A 25287-nucleotide genomic window follows, 5' to 3' on the forward strand; every position below is an offset into this window, starting at 1 on the left:
GCTCAGCTTTGAGGCAAAGATAAGCACTGCACCGAGTACAAATCTAACACCCATAAACCCCTACTGTCCATCCGTAGAGCTGCCCTGGTGTCTACACGACTATACACGAAAACAGCACGGTGTCCGCTAATAGAAAGGTCGGCATCGTCGTATTGACAGGTCCTACGGTGTCGGCGATGTGGTTGGGATCATGCGGCCTACTAGACCTACACCGTTGAAGATCAGGAACATATTCAGCAAGTTAATATAGGATAGGTGAGACATGATTGCATCCTGGATGTAAGAGGCTAGGTACTAAACCGTGAAGAAAATGGTCTGGAATACCTTCGCTAAACTTAATCACTGGAACTAATTGTAAGATGCGGCATACAGGAACATGCCGGCTGTGAACAAGGCATACTCTGGCTATTTGACGAAAATACATTCTACACGCCTGCCCGCCCTCCGTGGCAACTGTGGTTTCATGGAGACATAACCTCTGTCGACCGCAGAGAACACGAGTCTCCTGATCTGCAGGATACGCTTGAACCGTGGAAAAGTGAACCCGGTAGAAAGGGTCCATGGTGCCTACCATCTCCTCATCTTGCAGATATCTTGCCTGTCCTCAATGGAAGCCGGAAAGATAGCTGCTCTTTCGTCCACTTGAAGTCTCCCTCGAACAGCGTGTCGGCCTTGAATGTGGCGTAGAGGCCAGCCCCTGCATATCTCCAGCTAGACGACATTAGCGGTTGTTATTACCCATTGGGCGCAGCTGCTTCCTCCCCTGCCCCTCGCATCATATTGTCCAAGAAGGCCAAGTCCATGTCCTGGAATGACTCGTCCTCGCCGCCAGCCATGCCAGGGTATTCGAACAGTTGCATGGGATCGTCGGAGAGGACCTCGGAGACCAGGGGCTTGAAGAGGCCGTGGACGTTGTTACTCGGCACTGGGTCTGCCGCAGCAGCGACCGGTTGTGTTTGGGTTGGTGCTTCGCGTCCGGAGGGGTGTGCTGCGGCGGCTGAGACGATCTCCCCGGCGGCTTGGATGAGACCAAAGTATGGGATATAGATGTGTTTGTCATCCTCCGTTCTGGTATCCGGATTCTGCACGCGAACGGCCTGGGCGCTGTGCAGATCTCCGTCGGCAGCCTTGGCCTCGATATCGAGGAGGCGGCGCAAGAGGCGCGCACTCCGTGCACTGAGCGGGTCGGCATTGAGCCGGTCGAGCTCCTCCATGTGCTCCTGCGCCTGTTCAATCATAGCCCGGTCGCCCAGCGCTTGGGCGGCCAGGAAATGGTCGACCTGCGGGGCACGATACCGCTCGAGATGGGCGAGGAGCAGGGTCATGGCGGCCATCAGGGCCGTGAAATCGATAGTGCGGCAGCTGAAGGCGACTCGGTTCCAGCGACGCAGCATGATGAAGCGGGAGAGGATCTCGCGCGAGGCGTTGACACAGGTGATCTGGGAGTAGGAGTAATCGTGTTTTCGCTCGTCCGAGTGGCGTAGCAGGTAGGGCAGATGGAGCTGGTTGAGCAGGTTGTAATGGCAGAGCTGCGCGGACAAGCGTCGCATCTCCCAGAACGAGACATCATTTTTCTGCTCCCCGTTGAGGTTCGGGATCAGCCACCATCGGCTGGGCAGTCCACGCGTCACTCGATGCAGCTCCCGATCAAGCTCCTGGGTTAGGGCGTAGTCGGCGCATCTCGGGTCGGCATGATTGCGCTCCAGGAGACGCGACATGATGACACAATGCTGGCGCTCCAGGCGACCGGCAGGGGAATCCTGATCCAGCATGGCGTCGGAGCACATGGTCCGATCGAGACTGCCTTCAGGCATGCCGAGCAGGAGACACATCTGGCGATCGTAGAAGACGATGCGGAACCACATAAAGTGCGGATAGGCCTTGGTGTCCGGGTGGAGGACCTGGTACTGCAGGCGCGCGCCCGACTGGTGAAAGCCCATGGACTGCGCGATGGCCATGGCGCGGCGGGCAGTCATCCAGCTGCGGCGCAGATGTCCGCAGTTGGCCTCGTATAGGCTCTGGATCATGATGCACTCCAGAAATTCAACGCTGCCCACGAACTGGTCGCGCGTGGTCACCAGACGGATGGCCGTCTCGGCCAGTCGGTCACGCAGCACGGCCGCGGGCTCGGAGAGACCGCGGATTTCGTCATGGAGATTGGGATGCAGGTGCTGCAGGAAGCTGGCCAGATGCAACATGTGTCGGGCAATCAACACGGGATGAACGCTGGGGCCCACGATGGATGGTAGGAGGCTGTGCGCGCGCAGGCCATCACGATCGAGAATGCTGTATGGGGTAGTCAAAATCTCGTGAAAGGGGATGGAATGGTGACTGCTGGCTGTGGCGATGCGGGCGATATCTTGCGGGGGAGGCAAAGCGCTATACAGGGCGTGCGATATGTCTTCAGTAGACTGATGTATGGCCGTCTCCGCGACGTAGCTATAGTTCTCCTTCCAAGATGGATGAGAACGAGCATGAGGATGTTGATCAATACTGGAAGCCGGCGTCGAGAGGACCTGCTCGAGTCGCGCCTCCACCTGGCGCAGACGATCGCGCAGCCGGCGATTGCTGTCGATGGGAGCAGACACTTGCTCGGGAAACTCCTGGCTCACACACTGCGTCCATCGTCGGTGGCAGCCAACGCAGACGGCATCATCGGGACGCTCAAAGACGCATTTCATCTTGCGGCGCTTGCATTCCCAACAGCTGCGGGTGCCCCGGCGCACCTTCGTGCGCTTGAGGGGCGGTGCTTCAGAGTGCGCATCATTTAGGGGTGCTCTGCGATCCATGGAGATGCGGTTCGTTGAATGGGGGTGTGTTGAATGGGGATATGGCAGAGGGACGGGGGTCTCCCTATCAGCCTTTGTTAAGGACCGTTTCGACCTCCGCAGCGCGGCGGGGGTTGGTATTTGTAATTGGCTGATTCCGGGAAGATCCGGGCGATCTAAGTAGTACTCAAGACTACTTGGCTAGATTACCATTCCAAAAGCCCTAAGACCAGGGCAGCTCCGCCGCGTTTCCTCCGCCGCACCGGCGGTCGAAGTCGAACAACATCAGCACATTATGAGTCTGCTCGTTCCCTGAAAGACTGTCAGCGCACATATATACTGCCCGATTGCACTCGGTCTGCCCGCCACCCATTCATTCCGATTGTACTGTGAGACACCCACCATCACCATGTCGGCTTTCACGCCTGAGACCAAGAACGACACAGACCATGGCGACGAGCTGCCATCCTCCATCTCCTCTGCCAGTGGACCTGACAGAGAGCAGGGAGACGACGACGGAAACCTGGCCTACGCGACGCCCCTGCGCCTGTTCATGATCATGTGCACGTTGGGTCTCAGCACCCTGATCGCCGCCTTGGACCTGGTCAGTCTCCTAATATTCATAACGCCAGGCATATAAGAATGCATACTAACCGTGAGTCACAGGGTATCGTTGCTACCGCGATTCCCCAGATCACTAGCGATTTCCACGCTCTGGACCATATCGGGTGGTACAGCGGGGCCTGTTTCCTGCTCGTCGGCACGACCTCCGCTCCCTGGGGCAAGATGTACAAGTACTTCTCGGCCACCTACACCTACATGACGGCGCTGGCTCTGTACTTGGTGGGCAGTGTCGTTGCGGCTGCCGCTCCCAACAGCATTGCTCTGATCATTGGGCGAGCCCTGCAGGGCTGGGGCTGTGCCGGCACTCTTGGAGGCTCCGTGTTGATCATCAACTTCACGGCTGAGCCCAAGATCCGTCCGCTGCTCATCGGTTTGTGGATGGGAATCTTCATGATTGCCACTACCATTGGGCCCCTCATTGGCGGCGTGTTCACCAGCGAGGTCAACTGGCGCTGGTGTTTCTGGGTCAACCTCCCCGTCGGCGGCACCGCCATTGTCCTGCAGTTCCTCTTCCTGAGCATGCCCAAGCACGTCAAACCCACCCCGGCAACCTGGACGGAGATCCTCCGCCATCTCGACCTCCCCGGCTGGACTCTGCTGTTGACCTCGGTCATCTGCTTCCTCTTGGCCATGGAGTGGGGTGGACTGGCGAAAGCATGGAGCGACGGCGCTGTCATCGCCACCTTGACTCTGTGGTTGGCCTTGTCCATTGTCTTTGTCGTCGTCGAGTGGTTCCAGGGCGACTACGCCATCATGCCGCTGCGCATGCTGAAGGCGCGCACCTCCTGGTCGCATCTCCTATACGCGTGGATGTAAGTACAACACCTTAAAGAGGGCCGTCCACTGGCTGAACTCTCGCAGTGCCAATCTAGGCAACTTCCAAATCCTCTTCTACCTCCCCATCTACTTCCAGTCCGTGCATGGCTCGTCCGCCATTATGAGCGGCGTCTACAGTCTACCCTTCATGGCCTTCTACACCTTCGGCGCCATCGTCAGTGGCATTCTCGTCGGTAAAACCCGCCTGCTGCAGCCCATTGAACTTGTCAGCGGGTTGGTCGTCGTGCTCGGCGCCGCCCTGATCTACTGCATCGACATAGGCACTTCAAAGGCCTGGTGGATTGGCGCCCAGATCCCGTTTGGGCTGGGAATTGGCCTGGGAAACCAGGTGCCCATAACGGCATTGCAAGGCTTCGCCACACCGGAAACCGTGGCTGCCACCATGGGGGTGGCCTTTAGTGAGTTGGACAGAGTCCTTTGAAAGCAGTTCTTGCCAATAACTAACACGTCATATCTCAGTGGCCCAATCCATCAGCGGCGCGTATTTCGTCTCAGCCGGCAACTCTATCTTCAACAACTACCTGACGAAGACTCTATCCGTCACTGCTCCGCATCTCAGTACCTCTGAGATCTTGTACATTGGTGTGGCGGAGCTGAAGAATGTCTTCCACGGGGAAGAGCTGGCCTTGATTCGACAGGCATATATGGTAGGTATTAAGGATGTCTTTGCCTTTGCTCTGGCCGGAGCTTGCCTTACTGTCGTTCTGGCCTTGATCGTTCCCTTCAAAAGGCTGCCAGATCATGAGACCAAGAAGGCGGAGGATAAGGAGGCGGCTGGCAAGGCCTCTTGAATGAGGTAGGTAGAAGCTGAGAGTAACGTGAGACAGTGCCATGGACAAGGCCAGAAGGATTACTACGGAGTAGACAAAGAGTTATTAGTTTCAGTTAGGCCGAGGTCGGTTGTAATTGGTGGGGATAGGAGATTCGTTGCATGCTGCTTTATTTGTTGACTTCATGTTCTTGCTTTTCTACGACGCGCTGCATACCACATGTCAAGCTAGATCAAGTATGAACTTGAATTGGATCTTAAGTATCCCCGGCTACACCCCCTCTACTACCCTTAGTATGGTTGGTATCTGTTAAGGCGAGAGGGGGGGTCATGTAATCAGCTTCGAACAACAGATCAATTCATCCTTCACCAATTGCCTACCTTTATCAATAACTACACTATCATTGAATATTCCTGCACACTACAAAATGCCACAAGCTCAAGACGGATCCATGAAGGGTATTGCCGACATTTTTCCCACAGCCTGGCATGCACTTGACTGCTCGGGGTTCGAGCAAGTAGATACAGTTGCAGTCTTTGGGGCCGATCCAACATGCCTGCTATGTACCTACACAGCACTCCTACGTGGAGCAACTACGGTCTTCTCAATTGACCATGTTCCTTCTCGACTCGAGAAAGCAGCCTCGATAGGCGCGATCCCTATTGATTTCACCAAGGATGATCCCGTAGAGCAGATTCTCAAACACGAGCCGCGTGGTTTCCGCCGATGCTGCGACTGCGTTTGGTTCGAGTGCGTGAAGGACAAGCTCGAGCCGGAAGCGAACATAGTCTTGGACAACTGTATCAAGCCCACGGAGCCAACAGGCGGGATTGGCCTCACGGGTGTATAGCCTCCATCCACAGGTCCCACTCCAGGAGAGCCTCTAGTCTCGGAGAAGAATGGAGTATTCCCCGTGCTGATGGGGCTTTTCTGGGGGAAGGGCCTTTCAATGCAAGGAGGCGTGACCGAGCACAAGGGCTTCAGCCTATGCTGCAGAGGCTGATTGAGAGCGGCAAGGCAAAGCCAGGCGTCATTACTGGAAAGGTTCTGCATGGTCTCGAGGAGGTACCCGGCGCGTATGCAAGATTCGCCAGTCACAAAGTTGGGAACCCCTTATCCAGTTTAATTCTGAATACAATCGCATGGAGTGAGGTGAGTCTATATATGGGACTCTGCGTGCAAGGATTGGAAACCCAGTTTGGGTACCGCCAACTTTGTAAACCAGGGTCAGAAAGATGCAAAGCCCCTTCTATTCCATTTTTATGCTATCGTTAGCTAGCCGTTAGCAGAATCGACAAGAGTCCGTCATGGATGTCATGAAGTATACCAACTGAACATAGCGAGACCTTATAGAGCCAGAAAGCTGAGTCCTCGCGTCTAGTCAGGTGGAACTGGAACTTCCAGCCAAGTGAAGAGACTAAATGCCTCGGTTGCGGGTGTTCCTCCGATGTTTCTGGACTCGACAGTTCGGTCTGATTGCAGTGGGCTCGGAGTCGAGCCCTAACATCATGCATGGCTCCGTCCCGCTTGGACACTGCTCAGGGATGCTGTGAGGGTCTCCGCCTATTCGGCCAGAAGCTTGGCGAACAGCTGCTATTGCTTGTTCTCACTCCGCAGTATTAATATTCAATGACAGGTGTGCCCGTCTCCGTTGTAGGTCAGGTTGAGATATTCTAACGCGGTTTAGTTTGGTGAAGAGGGATGTCGGGGTAAGTATAATCTGGTCGATGCTGCAGGTATAGAATGTCCGGGTCAGTTGGGTTACGGGTTGCACACACTCGATTCTATTTCTTTCGGTTCTTGGTGATCGTCGGCCATACTCGGTGTCTTCAATATACAACGATCGAATGACGTCGCGGAGCTGCTAGAGTCGAACAAACGAGCATCTGACCGTTAAGTGCATTAAGATCCTCTATAATCTAGCCCTACATCTCAAACAACCTGCTCCAGGATCTCCAAAACCTGCGCCTTCTCTTTCAACGACACCGGATTAGACACACACCACCGATCCTTGAGCGAGTTCTCCGCCAATCCATCCAGTTTATCTCGCCCAATACCAAGGTCACCCAGGGACCGCGGCATACCGAGCTCTCGGAACAGAGCGTCCAGTACATCGCCCAGATCAACGCTTTCCTTGTTCAGACCGCGCGACTCGGCCACCTTGTCGACTATGGGCAGTTTGAGGAGGAAGTCGCGGAGTTGTCTTTGACGCTCGTTGTTGGCGTTGTGTTTGGCGTTGTACTTGCATACGGCTGGTAGGAGGATACAGCTTGTCTCGCCGTGGCCGACGCCGAGAGGGCCGAGCTGTTGTCTCATCAGGATTGTCATCGATGTTGAGGTGGATGAGAGCATACCTGATGTCCAATGCCATGGCTAGCACCTAGCTGAACCCTCCCACTTGTGCAAGCTGCCATGGCATCGACGGATCCGAGTTGGCACGTCAAGCGAGCATCAAGGTCCTCGCCCTTCTGATCATGACGGCATCTTACAAGTCCCGGGACAAGGTTCCCTAACGCCTTGAGCGCCAACTGATCTGAATCGTCCGTCGTTCCTTTGATCGCGCAGTACGTCTCGACGCAGTGGTCAACGGCGCGCACACCGGTGCTCAGCCAGACGGATTCCGGCGTTGTGAATGCGACGAGCTGGGGATCAAGGACGACCAGTTGTGGTCCGCGGAGGGGCGCTTGAAACGAGTGTTTGCGGTGGGTGTTGTCGTTGGTGGCTCCGGCGAAGTTGGAGTATTCTCCGGCTGAGAGAGTTGTGGGAATGGATACAATGGGGACGGCCGAGGGGCGAGGGTTGGAAGCGGAGGGAGGTTCTTGGTTCGGGCCCATACAGAGGGTTTCGAGGTCTTCGAAGGTTTTGGCGTCGTTCGCGAGCGCCTGCCCTGTTAGTACTTCTGAAATAACGGTACGAAGGATGAGCGCATACAAATGAAATCACTTTCGCCCCGTCCGTCAAGGTCCCTCCGCCGAGGGTGAGAATGAGATCTGCTTCGCAGGCTCTCGCATCGGCTGTGATCTCAAGGACTTCTGACCAGAGAGTATGACTCTTCATGCCAATCCGTCGACCGACAATTGATACTTTAACTCTCTCCAGTGTCTGCGCGATTCGGTCCAGGGCATCTGTGTTCTTGGCCAGCGACCCGGAACAAATGATGTAGACGCGCTGGGCGTTGAAGGTGTCGACCACATGGCGGGAGACGGCTTCGGGGAAGGGAATACCGTAGGAGAGGAGAGGACGGGGACGGTCGACAAAGGCAGGGCGGAATGTCTCCATGGTTGAGGTGATGGTGAAGTCGGTTGGTGAAGCTTAATGTGAAGAATCATAATGAGATGGTGACTTCATCTTAAGTATGCAGGATGTGGAGATGTGGGGCTAGGCTGGTGGAGAGTCTGAGAGTTTCTTTTTTTTTAAAGGACTCAACAGCAAATAGGTATCGTACGGATGAAGTTGTATGTGTTGGGCCCTGGGCAGGGTGTATAGAAGGCTCGCGAGCAGATTGTTGCTGTCGTGGTGCTGTGGTGTTGTGATTGTCGTCCAGAATGCGGGGAAGAGGGATGAAGCTATCCGGGAGTCCGTATACCCCGGACGGCTCCTAGACTGTTGTGTCTATCACATCGCAATAAGGACAAAGGAGGACTTCAAGAGAAGTCCCGAATATGAAGAGCCTAATTGGCATGGATGAATATACCGTTTGGTCACAGCAGCACTCAACTCCAAGAAGAAAGCCGAGAAAGACACCGCGAGAGTAAATATTTACCCGCCCGTCACCTGACCCCGCATCGCATCACTGACAACAATTCCTCCTTCTCCTCCTCCTATCCTCTTCTACACACTCAATGAACCTGAAAGCCTCCCTCTGGCCCTTCCAAATCATCAGACCCTTCACCGCAACCCACACCGCCAAAATGCGCCTCCCCTACGCCCCCTCCTCACCACCCACCGAACCCTCCGACGCCAACACAACCGAAATCTATGCGCGCATCGCCGCCCGCCGGCGCCCCCGCCCCCTCATCCCCCTGGACCTAACCCTCCTACACTCCCCACCCGTCGCAGACGGCTGGAACAGCTTTCTCGGGGCGATCCGCACCCAGACCGTCATCGACCAGGGCCTCCTCGAGCTCGCCGTCTCCCGCGTCGCAGTGATAACGGATGCCGTGTATGAGTGGAATGCGCATGCGCCGCTGGCGCTGAAGGGGGGGATCAAGGCTGAGGAATTACACGCCATCCGGACGGTACTCTCGACGGCGGCAGGTGATGTTGATAAAGCTGCTGCTATTGCGGAGCTTGAAGAGAGTGTCCTTACGAGTCGGCAGCGGGCGATTGTGCGGTATGCGGATGAGATGACGGTGAGCGTAAAGGTGCGGGATGAGACGTTTGCACAGTTGCAGCGGGAGGGGTTTTCGGATCGGGAGATTGTCGAGTTGACTACGGGGATTGCGTGCTATAATTGTGTGAGTCGGGTGTTGGTTGCGCTGGATGTCGGGGAGAATAATGCGCGGGAGATGAAGAGCGTTGAGGAGTTGGTGGAGGGTTTGAAGTGAGGTTATTCTTGTTCAATTCATGTATATATGCAATGAAGTAATGTGTCCAAAATGGTAGACTTTCCAACAATGAGAGTCAACTACTGCAGCGTAATGGACTTTGCCTTTGGAGCCCCGCCACATTCATACGTCGCCAGCAACGTCCGGTCATCCAATGTAAAGATCCCCGGCCAATGGCTCATATGGGGACAGATAACCGACGGCCGCGTCCACTGAATGTGGCCGTTGTTCACCGGGCTCCCAAAAACAACCTTGATAGACGCATTCTTGGTCCACTGCACCTGGGGATGGTCCTCATCGCACATAAAGATAACGGCCAGCGACCCATCCCCGAAGGACGCAATCTGCGGCGAGCCCGCATTATGTCCACGCGGTGGGACATAGACCCGATGCCGATTTCCCCACGTATAACCGTCGTCATACGAGATGAGCGCCTCCAGGTCAAAGGTCCCAAACGTAGTCGTCTCAAACACCATGACCAGCGCCTCCCGCCCATTATCATACGTCTTCGCGATCCCATTCATCCCATCCCTGAACGGGTCCTTCTCCCCCTCCAAACACTGAGGCGCGCTCCACGTCGCCCCTCCATCCATCGATCGCACAAGCATCGTACACTGATTATTATGCGCAAACTCTTGCGAATACGTCAACATAACCTCCCCCCTCAACCCCAGCCGCATAAACGGCTCCCAAATCCCCAAGGGCGGCCTCTTCTCCGCCGCCTGCGACAGGAACCGCCACGACCTCCCTCCATCTTCAGACCGACAGACAGTAATTCGGAAATGCGTGGGGCCGTGCGGACCCAGATCGTGGTTGCGGAATGCCGCGAGGACCACGTTCGGCGCCACCTCGAGCAGGTACATGTTGTCGACGTCGCCGGTGCCGCGGCTCACCTCGGCAAAGTCCTCGAAGCGGAACCCGCCATCTGTGCTGCGTCCGATGCGCAGGATCCGCGTGTCGCCGTCGCGGCGCGTGAATGCGGAGAGGATCGTGCCGTCGGAGAGCTTCGCGAGGCGCGGGTATGTTCCGCGCGGGTGGGAGGAGAGGAGCCGTTCGTCGTCGTTGATGACGCGGGAGCCGTGGAGGGGGGCACCATCGGATGGTGCGTGGTGGCCCCGACCGTGACCGTGACTGTGACCTCTAGGGTCCTCGATGCCGAGCTTTCCTAGGATTTTCTGGCCGAGGTGTGAAGGCATGGTGATGGGATGTCCAATTGACGATAGTTGAAGGGGGATAAGGTAGAGTATGTAGTGAGGAAGGATTTAGGACTGTTGCTGCCTATTGCTTTGTCCCTGGGGCTGGACCGCCATGATGTCATTGCGGCTATCTTCAGTGTCCATGTGGAGGCTGCGGCCCAGGAAACGTAAGAGAGGTACGTGGACGTTTTGGGTTGTCGTTGTTGTCATCATGAGAGAAGTAGGAGACGCCACAAATGAGCCTAGTAGTGCCATGAGTGGTGGTACTAGGGTGGTCAGAGTACTTGTTGCTTATCGGGCATGGGACCTCGACAACGCTGGCGGACACTGCCCCACACAACATGATACCCCGTATAATAGAAAGAATGGTAATGATTATCTAGTCTTCCGTTCAAGAAGATTATTGTAGTCTAGGAAGCCGTAAGGACTGCGAGTTGTGAACTGCGAAAGTTGTCACCATTATGATTCATGGTGGTGGTAGTGGAGTACCGATATATATTTCTGGCCGAGACTCCCCAGCCGTGCTTTTGTGAAGCAGTATGATACACAACGCCGGCTTTCTGTATTCCAACCAAATTCAAACGCCAAAATAGTAATACATAACAAGCCGACAATCACTTCGTCATCCAATTGCCCACCGTCTCCCCAAACCAGCTGACAAGCTTCTCCCGTCTCTTTTCCTTCCCCTCGTCATGAGTCTGAATGACTGATGAGTACCCCTGCACAAAGGCTTTCTGATCCTCCAACCGTTGGTAGTATGACCGGACTTCCAACTCTCGCTCGTGGGGACTGAGACTTTCTAAGGGCTTCGACGGAGTGAAGCCTTCTGGGATGGGCTCTCCACCGGGAATCACCAATTTCGCTGCCCCGACGGTCACCGGCTCAGTGGGCTTCGCTTGCGGGTTGAAGAGGGAAGTAAGAGGCGGTGGTTCCAGACCAGCCTCTTTGGCTTCCTCAACCCGCTTCTCGTAGTCGATCATCTCATGGTAAAGTTTATCGGCGTGGACTTGAATTCGTTCCTCCCTCTCGTCATCCCATTGCGTTGCAGATGCGTATCCTAGTGCCTGCAGGAATTTCTGCGAAAGTTAGCAAACAGAGTAACGAAAGAGCTCATCGGGCGAGGATAATTCACAGTCTGAGTGCCATAACAGCGAGTGAAAACTCTGCTTTTGTCTTGACAGGCTGTAAGCCGTTCCGTCTTCGTAGGATTCTTCAAGCACAAGTGGTATGTCTCATTCTCTATCGAACAGTTCTCCATTGCTGCGCGTTTCACCATAGTCTTGCGCTGTTTGGCGTGTGCATTGAGTGACGGTATCGCTTTCGAATCGGGCCCAGCCTCGTCGGCCTCAGGAGGCTTGTAGGTTTTCCATAAGTCGGCGTAACGACCGTCGGGGTATAGAGATGCGGAGGGAACGGCGTGCGGAGGAGGCGAGGCGGAGGGTGCGGACGAGGCGTGATTCGACGGCAACGGTTGCTGTTCTACTGTGGAAGCGCTTTGCGAACCTGGGACGTATTTCTTTGGCGCTTCATTCTCGAGGTATGCGCGGAGACCGGGGTCAAGCTTCTTGACGGGGTCCTCGTCTTTTGATCCCCAGAACCAGCCCATTGGTGCAGTCGGAGGCGAGAACGCGATTGATAGTGCGATGTGAGCGAGACGATGCTGATTGCAGTTGGCAGCGAGTGTCCGAGTATCGTTGATAGCTTGAGCTGGGGTTGATTGAACAAAAGATCCGATGTGCTGCGGAAGTGGCGCCAAACCCGATTGGGATGGCTCCGCGTGTCTGAAGTGACGAAGTAAACGCTGCTCCTCCTCCACCACAACACCCGCCGTCCATCCCTGCTCTCTTTCTTTCGCGTCCGATTGACGCGTCGCTGGACGATGGCTTCCAGTATGTGCTTTCCCCATGCTCTCAAGCCGATGCTCGTCGATACTAACCGTGTGCTCGACAGATCGAGTAGAGCGGCTGCAGATGCGGCAGCGCGGAGCAGGGTATGCGCTTGCCTTGTCCAGGATTGATGGGAGCTGACTTTACGACTGACATTTAGGACGCGCAAGATCAAGGAAGTCGACTTCGGTTTCTCACTAGGCTTCGGTCCGTCGGCCGAAGAATCATCTCAGCCGGCATCTCAGCCCGCGTCGCAGCCCACCAACAATGAGCTCCAACAAGCACCAGTGTCCCAGCCCCTTTCGCTCGAACCCCCTGCTCCTGTGCCCAAACCTACGACTACCGAACCACCTCAGACACAACCCAGCCTGTCTCCTATCCGGTCCAATGCCAATGCCGTTGCGCTGAATCAGTCCGTCCAGCGGACTCCGGGAAGCGCGCGCAACAAGCTTCCGCCGCGTCCCTCCACCTTCGACATACCCGCAGAAGATGAGCCAGAGCTGGAAAGAAGCAGCAAGCGAAGGAGAATTGGTGGGTTTGATGGATTGACTACAGGCCTCGTGCTAATAATATCAGGACCTCCTGGGGATATTTCACCATTGATTGACGCGCAATCCGAACCTCATGCAACCGGCGCCTCACAGAATGGTACTGTTGAGGAGCAAATAACACCGCTACAACGTGAAGGCAAAGCGATACCTATTCGAACCTCTTCGTCGAACCAAGTACCGACACCAGACCAAGAACCTCCAACTGGACCTCCCGCTGAACCTCCCGCTAAACCTCCCTCAATCCCTATCAATGAAACAAACAATAGCACGGTTGAAGCTCCTGAAGCGGTCGAAAGCCTGGAAACGGGGCCCACCGATCAATCTGCCGTGCAGCTTCCACGCGCGAACGGTACGGCACCAGCCTCAGACACAACCGCTGGCAAGGGCAAAGGGAGAAGGAAGGGCCGACCATCTCCCTCACAGAGTGACCGCTCGAACGAGGGGTCCAACGAGCCAGTTGAGGCTCAGCCCACGGAAACCGCACAACCTCCAGATTCTATCGAAGCCCCGCACGAGCCAAAGTCTGTTGAGCCTGAGCTTACGGAAACTCGAGAGAAACGATCACGAGGCCGGACTCCGGCGTCAGTACCGCCTTCCGACAAGCCACTTCCGACTGATCAAGCACGAACCGATAAAGCTGGCTCTGAACCTGTATCTGGTGCTACGTCAGGCAAAGGCGTTCGTGGACGAAAGAAGAAGGATTCAAAGCTTCCCGAAGTCATCGCAACGAGGGAGCAAATCTCGGAGTCAAACGCGGAATTGGTGGAAGCAGATGTTGCATCGGATGACATTGCGGCCCATGAGGACTCAAACCTGTCTCAAGAACAACCAAGCGATATAGACAAAGGCAAGAAACGCACAGGGAGACACAAGAAACAAGCCAGTAGGTCTCCGGAAGACTCAGAAGAGCCTGATCTTGGTAAGCGGAAGAAGCAGCGCGATGAACAGGTGGAAGCAAATGCGGAGCAGGGTCAGGTAGAAACGGATGGCCCTCGCACTGCCAAAAGGAGGAAGCAGCGCGCCGAACGGGAACCAAGTCCCAGGCCGGACGAGCAAGCTGTACTGGAACCGGAACTTGAGCGACGACGCGCCGGGAGGAAACGTGGTGAAGAACCAGAACCAATGCTGCAAGATCAGCATCAGCCGGAAACAGAAACGCAAACGTCTCGCGCCGGTAGGAGAAAACTGGGTGAACAACAACAGACCACAGAGCTAAAGGAGCAATTCGAGCTTCGGCCTAATGTCGAAGAAACCCGCACCAAAAGAGGACAGAAGCGACGAGAACGGCCACCGTCTGCAAAGCAAGACGAACAACCGGAGCAACACGAGCCTCAGCCAGATGTCGAAGAAGTCCGCACCAAGAGAGGGAGGAAGCGACGGGAGGAACAGCCACCGACAGCAGAGCGGGACGAGCAACCGGAGCAACTGGAGCAACTGGAACAACCGAGGCAACGAGAGCCTCATCCAGAGGTCGGAGAAGCCCGCACCAAGAGAGGGAGAAAGCGACGAGAGGAACGGCCACCAACTCCAGAGCAGGATAAGAAACCAGAGCGAGAAGCAGAGACAGAACTGGAACTTCAACCAGAATCTCAACCCGAGCGTGAACGGGCCAAGACCACCGAGCGCGGCCAAGGCAAGCGTTCAACAACACAAGCCGACGAAACTGCACAAGACGACACTGCAGAAAGCCAGCCTCGACCTGCGAAGCGAAAGCGGCAACCACGAGGGGAGACCGTACCGATCACGGTCCATCGACTTGCCAACGCTGCTTCTCTTGGCGGCGAGCTTCAACAATCCGACAGCGAAGATGAAGACGAGTCACCAGAAGAGATATCCAGCAAGCAAACAACCAAACTGCCCAGCCGCGGTGGCGTCAACGCAGCAGACGTACTGGCACAGATTTGCCGCGAGACTCTCGAGAAGACATTAACGACATTAAAGAACGGCATTGCCAACGAGGCCAACACGGCACGACGCGCCGAATGGACACTCCGCAGGAAAGCCGTCGAGGCTTTTGGCTCGGAGCTAGAAGGGCGCCTATTCGACCTGAGCGAGATCTTAGATAGCAACTTTATGCTCAGCCACAAGGTAAAAAAGGCGAAGCGCAACATGATGGATCTACGGACGCGACTGGACCGCGTGCGCAAAGAGCGCGAGGCCGTAGCCTTGAAGATGGATGCTGTACGGAGGGAGCACGCGAAGGAGGAGCAAGCCGGAATGGTCAGTCTTATACCATATTATATTATTGAAACTAAACTAACAAACCAGGCCCGCTCCACGATCAACCACTCCCTGCACAACCTCGATCTTGCCCTCGAACGCGGCCAGGGCCGCGCATCAGAAGACGAACGACTCACAGCCGGTCTGGAGTTTCGTCTTCGCAATGCCGCACGGAATGTCAGCTCAATGGCATCGGGTGCTCAGGGTGGTCTTTTGGACCAGATCAAGGCCTTCAATGCACAGCTCGAGCGGCAATTGAAGGAGTGACGTGCAAGTTCGCTGCTGGGCCCTGGACTATCACGGACACTATTACTGTCAGGATAGATGCAATACGAGAACAGCCAACCCCTCGCTCGTCGTCGGAGTATAAGTTGTACAGGCTAGTTGTCTGGCTGTTGATACCCAATTGTTGTGGCACAACTACTCCCGTATTTCCGCATTTCCGCACTGTCGAGATTTTTTGCCTCAGGCTCGCCACCGGAGACTTTCCCATTGTTCATCCGAGGCCTGGCCGACCTCTCGCGACCAAAACCCCGACTGAGATTTCGGCACTGGTGGGCCTGACTGAGTAATTGTCTTCACGGCTCGATCTTGCTAAGCACGCGTTGCCGTTGCCGTTGGCAATGGAAGGTTCTGTAGATTCATGTGGTACGGCCACGGGTCGGTCTACTGTAGTATAAAAACATCACGCTCCCAACAATCTTGAATTGAATTGAATCCAGTCTACACCACAGTCCAATTCATATTTTACTACCTACCTACCTACCTACCTACCTACCTTTCTACAAGCCACCTCCCTATCTTCAAAATGGCCACGACTTCAAAACTCTTCACCCCACTGAAAGTCGGCTCCCTGACCCTCTCCCACCGCATAACCCTCCCCCCCATGACGCGCTTCCGCGTCGAAGCAGGCCACATCCCGCAGGAGATGGTGGCCGAGTACTACGCGCAGCGCGCCAGCGAACCCGGCACATTGCTTATAACCGAAGCAATCCTCATCTCGACCCGACCAGGTGTGTACGAGCACGTCCCCGGGATTTGGAACGAGGACCAGATTAAGCGGTGGAGGACTGTTACGGATGCGGTTCATGCGAAGGGGTCGTACATCTTTGCGCAGCTTTGGGCTTTGGGTCGAGTCGCGGATCCGGCTGCTACGAAGGCCGACGCGGGCCCAGACGCACAGGTTATCTCATCAAGCGCTGTGCCCTTTGGCGAGGGCGGCGTCGTCCCCAAAGAAATGACCGAAGACGACATCCAAGCCGTCATCGCTGACTACGCAACCGCCGCGAAAAACGCCATAGCCGCAGGCTTCGACGGCGTCGAGATCCACGGCGCAAACGGGTACCTCGTCGACCAATTCATCCAGCGCGCCGTGAACAAACGCACAGATGCCTGGGGCGGGAGCGTCGAGAACCGCGCGCGGTTCCCGCTCTCGGTGATAAAGGCCGTCGTCGACGCTATTGGCGCCGAGCGCACGGCGATCAGGTATAGCCCCTGGGGTCTCTTCCAGGGGATGGGTGTTGATCCGGCCGACGAACTAATCGAGCAATTCGGGTACGTTGCGCGCAAGACGGCGGAGTTTGGGCTTGCGTTTGTGCATCTTGTTGAGGCGCGGATTGCGGGGAATACGGAGACCGAGGAGACGGGGGGTAAGGATCTGGGGTTCTTCTTCGAGGCGTATGGGAAGGCCAGTCCGATTATGGTTGCGGGCGGGTATGTAGGCGAGACCGCGCGGGAGGCAGCGGACGAGCAATATAAGGGGTACGATGTGCTTGTTGCAATTGGGAGGCCATGGATTGCGAATCCGGATTTGCCGTTCCGGGTAAAGAGGGGCATTCCGTTGAGGCCGTATGAGAGGGAGCACTTTTATACCGTGCGCAGTCCCGTGGGGTATATTGATTATGAGTTTAGTGAGGAGTTTAAGGCTGCAGCAGCAGCGGCTTGAGCTTAATTGGCTTGATTGAGCTTCGTGTTTTGCATAGCGTGTTGTATTTGGTTTGATATATTGGTAATAATCCACTTCTTGCCTTCAACATGTTGCCGCGTTGTGCTGTCTCAATTGCAAGAGGGCCTCATTGCTTGCTGCAACAGGCCTGACTTCGTACTTGAACGAGTCCCGTCGGTGATTTAGGTCTCATGCGAGACGGTGCGGTGCATCATTGCCTCGAGACTGCGCATGTTGACTCCCAGCTATGGAGCGCCTACAGACTCTTGAGTAACGTAACCTTCTTAGATGCTTACCTTCTTTCCAACGTAGGCGCAAGCGTCTTGCAAGATGCAGCTGTTGCAGGATCTTAGCTAGCCGTTGAATGACTATGTAGACAATGAAAGCGCAATATGGCGGACGACAGAAAACAAGCCTGATTTGAGCTCATCGCGTTGTTGTTCAGTATACTTCATAGTGCGGTAGCGTCCAGGCTTCAGGCGCTTTACACTAACACCCAAGGACGGAGAGCTGTGTTGCTAGATTCGGCCGTCGTTCAGCTACAGAGACGCGAATTCGCCTAGGAGAAGCATGTCTGCTACCGGACCGAGCTCTGAACGGCCTGTGAGGTGCAGCGACGATGCGTTGGTACGTACGGAGCCTAGATGCAGCAGATCGGTCATCTTGTAGGCAGGTACCCCGCATCGCCGGCAAATGCGGTAAACAGTCCGAGTAAAATAATGTACCATGTAGTCAATATCACTGACCATTCCCAACAACCGGTGGCGGTGAGCGAATTCTTGACGAAAGTCGTCCCCGGACTGAAGATCGCCACATGAGCTCCCCGCCGCAAGAGCGCGTGGAGGTGAGGATCAGAGGTGAACATCGTCATGATCGTCGGAGATACTGAGTTAGACTCGGGTTAGCTGCATAGCTGCAGTCGCGCGGATCATATGATGCAGATGCAGAGAGCTGTGAGCTCCTCAACAACTTTTTACTTTGACGGAACCCCCGCAGCTTGACATCGTATAATGGCGCCTCGCTAATCGACAAGGTTGGGCCTAGCGAAGACAAAGTTGGAGGCGGCAGTCGGGCGTGGTTTCCTTGATGCCGAGACCGATGTGGGTTCCCAAGGCTCTTGGACATCAATAGACGCAGGCAATAATTGTGCTTTCTGCACGTTGCGAATGTAAGCCTGCTAACAATGGCTTGGTTGAAGGCCGAAATAATTGGCCTATCGCGACATTTCTGCTTGTTCGAACTTGGCAGCCGCCCTTGAGCATGAGTAAAACTCGGGTGTCCGCTCCGCCGAACCGATGCAGAGCCGCGAGTCTTCCATACGGCAGTCTGGGAGATTGCACGTACCACACGCTCGGGCGGGTGCAATTTCCCCAGAGCCCGCATTCCAAGAACCAGGTTCGTCACGGCGGAGGTTCCTGGCCTCTGGGATTATGAAGGAGCTCTGACTTGTTGGAAGTAGAAGCGCGTTTGTGCGGACTCGATGAATTGCGTCTCGGCAGTGGGGCTGCAGCCTTCGGTACTGGTCTAGTCCGGGGGTCCCGGTTGGCCCGGATGGATGGATGGCGAAGCGAAGGCGTTAATGCACGTTGCAATGACGTCTTTCCATGGTTGATGAAGAAAATCCTGCTCACAGAGTAGGAATCGTCAGGTCGGTGCCAAATGTACCAGCAATCGGGTGCTCTTCTTGAGGTGCAAAGGTGACAACGAACAATTAGCTCCGAGTCGACTGTCGATCCCCCCCCCCACCCCGTGACCTTCAAGGCGCAAAACCTGGAAGTGCATCCTAGCACTTCGTAGACTATCTGCTGATAGCACTGGACAAATGCTCAGACGAGGGCAAAGCTCCTGCTGTTCTCGGTCACGTCGAGGATGCACGGCGTACTTCCGAGTCGCCTAGCTCGCCGTTGCTCTTGGCCAAAGGTTAAAAGTACCATAGCTGTGTCCAATCATCCGTTGGTACAGAGTCAGCTCTTCGCTGTTGTTGTTTTATTGTTATTCGCTGGCGGTGACGCTGCAGTCCTACTCCAGAGTTGTAGATCACCGACAGCGAGAAACTCATCACTTCAAGTCGTCATGATCGCCTGGAGGCTGATCCTGGATGGAGCTCTCTCCACAATCGTGGTTGCCCACTTCTTCCCCATACCGATGACTCGGATCCAAAGCAGACAGTACGAGATGCTGTTGCGGGTCTGAGGCGCGCGCAAGTCCACGTGGAGTATACCGAGCCGGGGGAAAGGAAGACTCTGTATACGGACAGCCGACAACCGAAAATAATTCGTTTGCCCAGACAATACATTGGGGCCAGCTCGGTTTGGAATCCGGAGGGACGAATATCGGCGTGCCATTCTGACAAACTCACAGATTGATAACCTCAATTGGTAAGCATGCCGGGACTCCGAGCCGTCTCAGCGCCTGGCGCCATGAGGAAGAGTGAGACAACCCATGCCGAGAGGCATAGTGTGCCACAAGTCGATCGACAGGGTATAGCCCGTAGTCAGCTGCTGATGAGGTTGATTGAGAGCTTGAGAGACAGACGGTGCGAACGGGCTCGGTCCTGGCTGTAACAGTTCACCAGTCGGTCGACACTCAGCAATCGTAGTTTCGCACTGAGACCAAGTCCATGAGAAACGTAGGGGCCATGCCGGATATCAGTCCCGCTTCGTTGCAAACACGGCGACGCCTTTGAGACAAGCATTCCGCCCAGGAGTTGGGATATTAATAACCCGAGAGGCAACCGATGGCTGCAGTGACACGGTGAGGCCGGCCCAGCTACAGACAATTCCCACCAATGAGATGGTAGAAAAGCGAGAAGAAGCCAGCCCAGGCCCTAGATTAGTCTCGATAATCAAAACACGATAGCTTGCAGCAGGGTGAAGTCAGCCAAGGGAGAGCTTCAGTTGACACAACTTGGCACAAGCGTATGACTATCGAGACCACTGCAGTCTGCGAGAACTCGAGGGAGGGGGGAGGGTGGCTTTTTTCTCGATTCGAAGCGGAAGATACCGCTCAACAAAGACCAGGAGGTCGTCGACTCGTTGTCAATGCGCGTACTGTTTCAGCTTGAGAAGGAGCTGGACGGTGTCTTTCAGGCAAGGCCCGTCCCCGGTCGTGCTGAAGTCGTCGTTTCACAAAACAATAGTCGACTCAAAGTCGTACACAAGTGCAAGGGGCAGCGGCCCAGTAGTATTAAATAGTGTGAGAGGACTGACAGGGGTCAAGATAGATTACTCTTCTGCATACTGTCGCCATGCTGCTAATTCGAAGAAATCGTGGCGAGATGTCTTTTGTACAGCGCCGGTCGGTGACCGAGTCGCTCGCAGTATCTACTCACGACGACTAAATCTGGACTCCTGTCAAGCTGTCACGGTTTCATGCTAATCGAGATAGCCAGGCTTAGCCTACAATAGAGTGAGACAGCGACAGCGGAAAGATTGTGGAAAGCCCTTGCAAGGTGAAACCGTAATCTTATTTTGCGGCAAACTGGCGTTTGATCGACCAGGATGAGATTGCCTGCGCCATGGGCCGCCAGGGAACCAGAACCAGATTTACAGACTGGAAGCGAAATTTTTATCTTGAGCGCAAAGCACTGGCCGCGGATACGAGGGCAGCGCTCCGGTCGGCGACTAATTTCTGCAACCGGGGGCGATGGCCGATGGAGCCTCGCTGCGGCTGGATTCTGGAAAGTGGGCAGCGGGTTCATTCAAGTCTCACGCTCGAGCACCGTCGCGCAGAAATCAAATTGTGGTGGGCGATCTCTCGGGAGAATGGACGCGCAAGACAGCTCTGATCGAGCGGGAGACGGCAGTATCCATCTGCCGAGGTGATAGCGCGCGAGAAAAACCCTCAACTGCCATTCATCTCAAGCTTTTCAGTTAGCAGCGACTAGCGAAAAGTAGACCGAGGCAGAAAGAGGACCCACGTAGGTACCATTGGTGTTGAGCCCACCAACAGTTTGCTTCCCAAATTAGCCGAATCTCCGGCCGCCCGTGTCATCAGAAATTGGCTACTTGTTGTTCCAGAGAGCTGCTCATAGATTGTAGTGCAGGTATTCCCGTTCCCAACAAAGACTCGGCTCGGAGAGGGTCCAGCATCAGCATCTGCAGTTGAGCACAAGGGATGCAGGACAGCTGGTGGATCGGCGGTGCGGAGAGCTGTGTTGACCGCGAAGTCGATCGTAGACTCAAGTGGTGACGGCACTGACGGGTCACGGGAAGCTGACTAAACAGATCCGGCTCCCATTGTCTCTTGAAAGTTGAGTGAGACTCGATCATGAGACTGGACATTATAGCTACTTGAATATACTCTGTATATTATGGTACGTAATAAAATAAGCCTGTTGCCCAGAAAAAGGATCCCTATCCAGGCACAATAAGTGCAGTGCATGGCGGTCGAAGGCGTAGCTAGTTGGCATTGGCAGTCGTATGTATTACGGTTCTGGAACGCTGCCCCACTTACAAGGCCAGTCCAAGAGCCAACCATAAATCCTGCCAGGGAATCCCAGCGCTTGTTATTGGCCAAGCCCCGGATATCCCCCACCGAGCTTGCTCCGCTTTTATTTCCGGGGTTCGCGCATTTCGTCACACTCGGTAATTTTGGGACTGTTCCTTTAGTCCTCACTCTGGTATACCACCAAGAGACCAGACCAATGCACTCAACCAGACCTGCCGCTTCCAGTAACCGGTAAGCTAGCATTGGCCCCAGCTCACCCTCAGGGTCGCAGTGCTTCCCTTCATCCTTGGTCCAACTCCCAAATCCCCAGCTGCATTCTCCGCACTCTGCGTCTTGGGGTTGCCCACGGTTCCGGGGAGTTCCCTCTCTGCGCAGCTACTTATATCTCCCCGCTGCTGCTCTTGTGCAACTCTTCTGTCACAGCAATTGAGTTGAGTCACTCACCCGCTGTCTACCAGAGTCCCTGCCGAGTCTACTGCTCTAGCACCGTCTATCGATCGCAAGGTTCAGCTAAACGAGCCCGCGCTCCTTTTGTGGATAGAACCAGGCCCATCGCAACGCACATCATCTCGCTCGCAGACCCTCGCCTCCACTCCGCGCAGCCACTGGGGAAGTCAATCTGACTGCTGCAATATCCGCACTTTTTTTCCACCGGGGAAATCAAATCAACACAAAACGGAAGGCGAGCTAGCTGATCAACTAACGGTGCTTCCTCCCTGTTTCGGTAAGTTGCTTGCCAGTCTGCGTTCGTCCGGCCTGTCCATCGCATACTTATTCCTCCTCCTCCCTGTTCTTGCTCCTCACCTTCTCCTCCCCATCTCCCTTGATCATTTTTTCTCCTCTCCAGATCATCTAGGCGACCAGTTCCCTTGCTTGATCCACCTCAGCTGTGCTGTGCGCAACTTTTTTTCCCCCTTACCTTAATTCTTGCTTGAGGCGAGCCTCATACCTTTCCCCATAGCCAGCTAGCTGGTCTTACCCCAACAACTAAATATCCGAACCAAACAAAAAAAAATTTAAAAACCTCAAAACTGATATCATCTCTCGAAGTTCGATCGCATCAACTTCTCAACCAACAACCTCATCATGTCTGCCGAACAGAACCACGGTCTTGAGAAGGACGTCGGCGGTGCCCCTGCTGCCCCGGCTCCTGCTGCTCCTGCTGCTCCTGCGGGCCCCAATGGCACCTCTGCTATGTCTGTCGAGGAGCAACAGTCGCGCTTCGGTTACGGACCTCTGTCGCACGTCAACACCAAGGAGGCTGTTCTCCGCCCCTTCGGTGGTGAGTTCCAGCCCGGTCTGTACAAGTCGGTCGAGTCGCGCAAGATCGCCAACCCAGCTCCTCTGGGCCTGAGCGCTTTCGCCCTCACCACTTTCGTCCTAAGTGCTATCAACATGGGGGCGCGTGATATCACCGAGCCCAACATTGTCATCGCCCTCGCTTTCGGTTACGGTGGTCTGGTTCAGCTGCTTGCTGGCATGTGGTAAGTGATGTCGTTCGCGCCGTTCGCGCCGCTTCAATGCTAATCATGACGTAGGGAAATGGCTGTCGGAAACACTTTCGGTGCCACTGCTCTGTCTTCTTATGGTGGTTTCTGGATTTCCTTCGCGATTGTTCTCACTCCTGGTGGCTTCAACATCGAAAACGCCCTCTCGGAAAATGGTCAGGATGAGACCATGTTCTATAACTCCTTTGGTCTGTTCCTCATGGTAAGCTTCCTCTCCGCTAGCCTTCCGGAACGTCGGCGCTGACAACATTCCCAGGGTTGGTTCATCTTCACCACCATCATGCTCTTCTGCACCCTGAGATCCACCGTGGCCTTCTTCCTGCTGTTCCTCTTCCTCGACCTGGCCTTCCTGATGCTCGGTGTCGGTTACATTCAGCGTAACGACCAGAACAAGCCCAACCCTCCCGTCATCAAGGCCGGTGGTATGTTCGGTCTCTTGGCCGCGTTTGCTGCTTGGTACAACGCCCTCGCCGGTATTGCCGATAGCAGCAACAGCTTCTTTGTCATCCCGGTCGCCCACTTCCCCTGGTCGCCTACCGGCCGCGCCCGTCGCGAGAAGACGGAGCGCGAGACTGTCTAGACTCCTTCACCATCCCAAGCGAATGAACCGAATAGCGCAGAGGCTTATTCGTGCGTGGGAGGAACAGTCGAACAACAAGTATATGCAGATTCACGGTACACTCTGCAATAATATCTCCAGATACCCAATGTGTGTGTAAGACCATCGTTGTCTTTGGAGAGCCTCGACGTTTTGGAATAATGCGTATCGACCGATTCGGATTCGGGGCTCGGCAGCGAGGTATATGGTCTTGCGATATATGTTAACGTTTTTCCTTTTTGTGGTTTCCTATCGCGGTGCCTTAATTATTTTGATTAGTCTAGTTCAGTTATAATGTGATGTGATGATTCAAGAATTCAAACCTGGTGTAGTCTTCTGGTCGCAACGAATAACCCTTCCTGACGTAGGCAGGTAGCGAGCGTCGATGGCGTAGAGTCTTCCGATCCAAGCCCTTGACAATGTTCATCCATCCCAATCGCTCATCCAAGACAGTGACCTCGCATCGAGTTCCAACAGCCCAAGCCACGTCGTCCATCTACCCATGAAGAACAGCCATTGTAGCCCTGGTCCTGGGAAAAGCCAGGTCGAGTTGGTAGCAGCGCTAGACCAGTCGGTCGGTCACTGATAGTCGGTCTTAAGAGTCGTTCATGGAGTCAAGTGAGGTGACGTGACGTGAAGTATGAACTCCTGCAGAGGGGAAGCGAAGTTAAGTGAAGTGTAACCGTTGTCTGGAGGTTAACACTGTCCGCGAGTCCCTGGGACCAGGGTATGTTGATATATATACTGAATGCCTTGGTATATCAGTATATACTAGGTAGAAGCAGGTAAGCACCAGCGCAAAGATGAGTTCAAAAGTCCAAAGTCAGAGTGAGAGTGAGAAGTCACGCAAAAGACGGACAACCGCCTGAGAAACACTAGACACTAACTGCCGGACCCTGGGTCCTGCAGGAGAGCAAGCTCTCGTTTATATGAAATTTAAAACGGCCCAAGAGTGGGGATACGTCGGCGGAAACTCGGGGCTTCATTTCTTGCTTGCTGTGGACGGGACGGTACGGGCGGGGGAAACTCGGGCGGCGGAAGCTCGGATGCATGGAAGGGATGGGCCGTCTGTCATTTTTACTAGACTAGGTTCACGGTGGATCTTTTATTGACTATACTAGAACTGTCTACTCTGTATCGTTGTAGCACATACGTAGACGGGAGTGGGCTCATACATGAATATTAAGCGGGTGTTCGGCGTGTAGAGTGGACAGAAGAATCTTCAGACGAAACACGTCTCTGGGCTGCCAGACTACAAGATCTGGATGAATTTGTTTTACTTGAGTATACTCTGTTCAGTATCTATAGACTTGGCCTGACGGGGTGGAGCGAGTCTGACAGCGACTGATGCCTTCCTCCGTGAAATCTCCGAGGCATTGAGACTTGGA

General features: G+C 54.8%; 11 protein-coding genes across 11 annotated transcripts; 6 read left to right on the forward strand and 5 right to left on the reverse strand.

Annotated features, from left to right (window-relative positions):
• Positions 1 to 514: 514 nt before the first annotated feature.
• Positions 515 to 2799, reverse strand: BDV17DRAFT_299656 (uncharacterized protein). The gene has a single exon (XM_073763918.1). The coding sequence runs from the start codon at positions 2787 to 2789 to the stop codon at positions 735 to 737; it is 2055 nt and encodes a 684-aa protein (XP_073613394.1). The 5' UTR covers positions 2790 to 2799; the 3' UTR covers positions 515 to 734.
• Positions 2800 to 3177: 378 nt separating this feature from the next.
• On the forward strand, positions 3178 to 5066 carry BDV17DRAFT_299659 (MDR family MFS transporter; the record flags this gene model as incomplete). The annotated part of the gene is made up of 4 exons (XM_073763919.1): positions 3178 to 3372; positions 3435 to 4204; positions 4254 to 4627; positions 4689 to 5066. 4 exons carry the CDS (start codon positions 3178 to 3180, stop codon positions 5018 to 5020), a joined length of 1671 nt encoding a protein of 556 aa, XP_073613395.1. The 3' UTR covers positions 5021 to 5066.
• Positions 5067 to 5426: 360 nt separating this feature from the next.
• BDV17DRAFT_293360 (uncharacterized protein) lies at positions 5427 to 5849 on the forward strand (the record flags this gene model as incomplete). The annotated part of the gene is made up of 1 exon (XM_073762594.1): positions 5427 to 5849. The coding sequence occupies one exon, from the start codon at positions 5427 to 5429 to the stop codon at positions 5847 to 5849; it is 423 nt and encodes a 140-aa protein (XP_073613396.1).
• A 1005-nt stretch (positions 5850 to 6854) lies between these two features.
• On the reverse strand, positions 6855 to 8483 carry BDV17DRAFT_269054 (iron-containing alcohol dehydrogenase). Its single transcript, XM_073758533.1, has 3 exons — positions 7931 to 8483; positions 7354 to 7881; positions 6855 to 7303 (listed from the first exon to the last, which is right to left on the reverse strand). The coding sequence occupies exons 1-3, from the start codon at positions 8276 to 8278 to the stop codon at positions 6932 to 6934; spliced, it is 1248 nt and encodes a 415-aa protein (XP_073613397.1). The 5' UTR covers positions 8279 to 8483; the 3' UTR covers positions 6855 to 6931.
• A 365-nt stretch (positions 8484 to 8848) lies between these two features.
• On the forward strand, positions 8849 to 9586 carry BDV17DRAFT_150946 (carboxymuconolactone decarboxylase family protein). The gene has a single exon (XM_073754478.1). The coding sequence runs from the start codon at positions 8911 to 8913 to the stop codon at positions 9544 to 9546; it is 636 nt and encodes a 211-aa protein (XP_073613398.1). The 5' UTR covers positions 8849 to 8910; the 3' UTR covers positions 9547 to 9586.
• Positions 9587 to 11070, reverse strand: BDV17DRAFT_150945 (sialidase family protein). Its single transcript, XM_073754477.1, has one exon. It carries the CDS (start codon positions 10740 to 10742, stop codon positions 9627 to 9629), a length of 1116 nt encoding a protein of 371 aa, XP_073613399.1. The 5' UTR covers positions 10743 to 11070; the 3' UTR covers positions 9587 to 9626.
• Positions 11071 to 11185: 115 nt separating this feature from the next.
• Positions 11186 to 12429, reverse strand: BDV17DRAFT_269057 (uncharacterized protein). The gene is made up of 2 exons (XM_073758534.1): positions 11875 to 12429; positions 11186 to 11818 (listed from the first exon to the last, which is right to left on the reverse strand). The coding sequence occupies exons 1-2, from the start codon at positions 12346 to 12348 to the stop codon at positions 11357 to 11359; spliced, it is 936 nt and encodes a 311-aa protein (XP_073613400.1). The 5' UTR covers positions 12349 to 12429; the 3' UTR covers positions 11186 to 11356.
• Positions 12430 to 12500: 71 nt separating this feature from the next.
• Positions 12501 to 16015, forward strand: BDV17DRAFT_269059 (uncharacterized protein). The gene is made up of 5 exons (XM_073758535.1): positions 12501 to 12631; positions 12693 to 12732; positions 12789 to 13159; positions 13205 to 15399; positions 15448 to 16015. The coding sequence occupies exons 1-5, from the start codon at positions 12622 to 12624 to the stop codon at positions 15664 to 15666; spliced, it is 2835 nt and encodes a 944-aa protein (XP_073613401.1). The 5' UTR covers positions 12501 to 12621; the 3' UTR covers positions 15667 to 16015.
• A 95-nt stretch (positions 16016 to 16110) lies between these two features.
• On the forward strand, positions 16111 to 17440 carry BDV17DRAFT_150954 (alkene reductase). The gene has a single exon (XM_073754479.1). It carries the CDS (start codon positions 16208 to 16210, stop codon positions 17342 to 17344), a length of 1137 nt encoding a protein of 378 aa, XP_073613402.1. The 5' UTR covers positions 16111 to 16207; the 3' UTR covers positions 17345 to 17440.
• A 471-nt stretch (positions 17441 to 17911) lies between these two features.
• Positions 17912 to 19071, reverse strand: BDV17DRAFT_150995 (uncharacterized protein). Its single transcript, XM_073754481.1, has 3 exons — positions 19054 to 19071; positions 18070 to 18967; positions 17912 to 17984 (listed from the first exon to the last, which is right to left on the reverse strand). The coding sequence occupies exon 2, from the start codon at positions 18725 to 18727 to the stop codon at positions 18212 to 18214; it is 516 nt and encodes a 171-aa protein (XP_073613403.1). The 5' UTR covers positions 18728 to 18967; positions 19054 to 19071; the 3' UTR covers positions 17912 to 17984; positions 18070 to 18211.
• A 3650-nt stretch (positions 19072 to 22721) lies between these two features.
• BDV17DRAFT_150962 (acetate uptake transporter family protein) lies at positions 22722 to 24222 on the forward strand. The gene is made up of 3 exons (XM_073754480.1): positions 22722 to 23277; positions 23332 to 23503; positions 23558 to 24222. Exons 1-3 carry the CDS (start codon positions 22880 to 22882, stop codon positions 23879 to 23881), a joined length of 894 nt encoding a protein of 297 aa, XP_073613404.1. The 5' UTR covers positions 22722 to 22879; the 3' UTR covers positions 23882 to 24222.
• The last annotated feature ends 1065 nt before the right edge of the window (positions 24223 to 25287 follow it).

Source organism: Aspergillus undulatus, assembly GCF_047715775.1.
Source record: "Aspergillus undulatus strain CBS 261.88 unplaced genomic scaffold BDV17scaffold_41, whole genome shotgun sequence".
Classification (NCBI taxonomy): Eukaryota; Fungi; Ascomycota; class Eurotiomycetes; order Eurotiales; family Aspergillaceae; genus Aspergillus; species Aspergillus undulatus.

What these genes read in the sequence shown, in the direction of transcription:
- BDV17DRAFT_269059 (XM_073758535.1), top strand. An exon ending in ATGCGGCAGCGCGGAGCAGG is followed by an intron (nt 12,733 to 12,788) that starts GTATGCGCTTGC and finishes ACTGACATTTAG; the next exon opens with GACGCGCAAGATCAAGGAAG. An exon ending in AGGAGGAGCAAGCCGGAATG is followed by an intron (nt 15,400 to 15,447) that starts GTCAGTCTTATA and finishes CTAACAAACCAG; the next exon opens with GCCCGCTCCACGATCAACCA.
- BDV17DRAFT_150946 (XM_073754478.1), top strand. Translation starts at nt 8,911, where the DNA reads ATGCGCCTCCCCTACGCCCCCTCCTCACCACCCACCGAACCCTCCGAC.
- BDV17DRAFT_269054 (XM_073758533.1), bottom strand. Translation starts at nt 8,278, where the DNA reads ATGGAGACATTCCGCCCTGCCTTTGTCGACCGTCCCCGTCCTCTCCTC. An exon ending in GGGCGAAAGTGATTTCATTT is followed by an intron (nt 7,882 to 7,930) that starts GTATGCGCTCAT and finishes CTAACAGGGCAG; the next exon opens with GCGCTCGCGAACGACGCCAA. An exon ending in GCCATGGCATTGGACATCAG is followed by an intron (nt 7,304 to 7,353) that starts GTATGCTCTCAT and finishes ATGAGACAACAG; the next exon opens with CTCGGCCCTCTCGGCGTCGG.
- BDV17DRAFT_269057 (XM_073758534.1), bottom strand. Translation starts at nt 12,348, where the DNA reads ATGGGCTGGTTCTGGGGATCAAAAGACGAGGACCCCGTCAAGAAGCTT. An exon ending in GCTGTTATGGCACTCAGACT is followed by an intron (nt 11,819 to 11,874) that starts GTGAATTATCCT and finishes TAACTTTCGCAG; the next exon opens with AAATTCCTGCAGGCACTAGG.
- BDV17DRAFT_150962 (XM_073754480.1), top strand. Translation starts at nt 22,880, where the DNA reads ATGTCTGCCGAACAGAACCACGGTCTTGAGAAGGACGTCGGCGGTGCC. An exon ending in CAGCTGCTTGCTGGCATGTG is followed by an intron (nt 23,278 to 23,331) that starts GTAAGTGATGTC and finishes ATCATGACGTAG; the next exon opens with GGAAATGGCTGTCGGAAACA. An exon ending in CCTTTGGTCTGTTCCTCATG is followed by an intron (nt 23,504 to 23,557) that starts GTAAGCTTCCTC and finishes CAACATTCCCAG; the next exon opens with GGTTGGTTCATCTTCACCAC.
- BDV17DRAFT_150954 (XM_073754479.1), top strand. Translation starts at nt 16,208, where the DNA reads ATGGCCACGACTTCAAAACTCTTCACCCCACTGAAAGTCGGCTCCCTG.
- BDV17DRAFT_299656 (XM_073763918.1), bottom strand. Translation starts at nt 2,789, where the DNA reads ATGGATCGCAGAGCACCCCTAAATGATGCGCACTCTGAAGCACCGCCC.
- BDV17DRAFT_150995 (XM_073754481.1), bottom strand. Translation starts at nt 18,727, where the DNA reads ATGCGGGCTCTGGGGAAATTGCACCCGCCCGAGCGTGTGGTACGTGCA.
- BDV17DRAFT_150945 (XM_073754477.1), bottom strand. Translation starts at nt 10,742, where the DNA reads ATGCCTTCACACCTCGGCCAGAAAATCCTAGGAAAGCTCGGCATCGAG.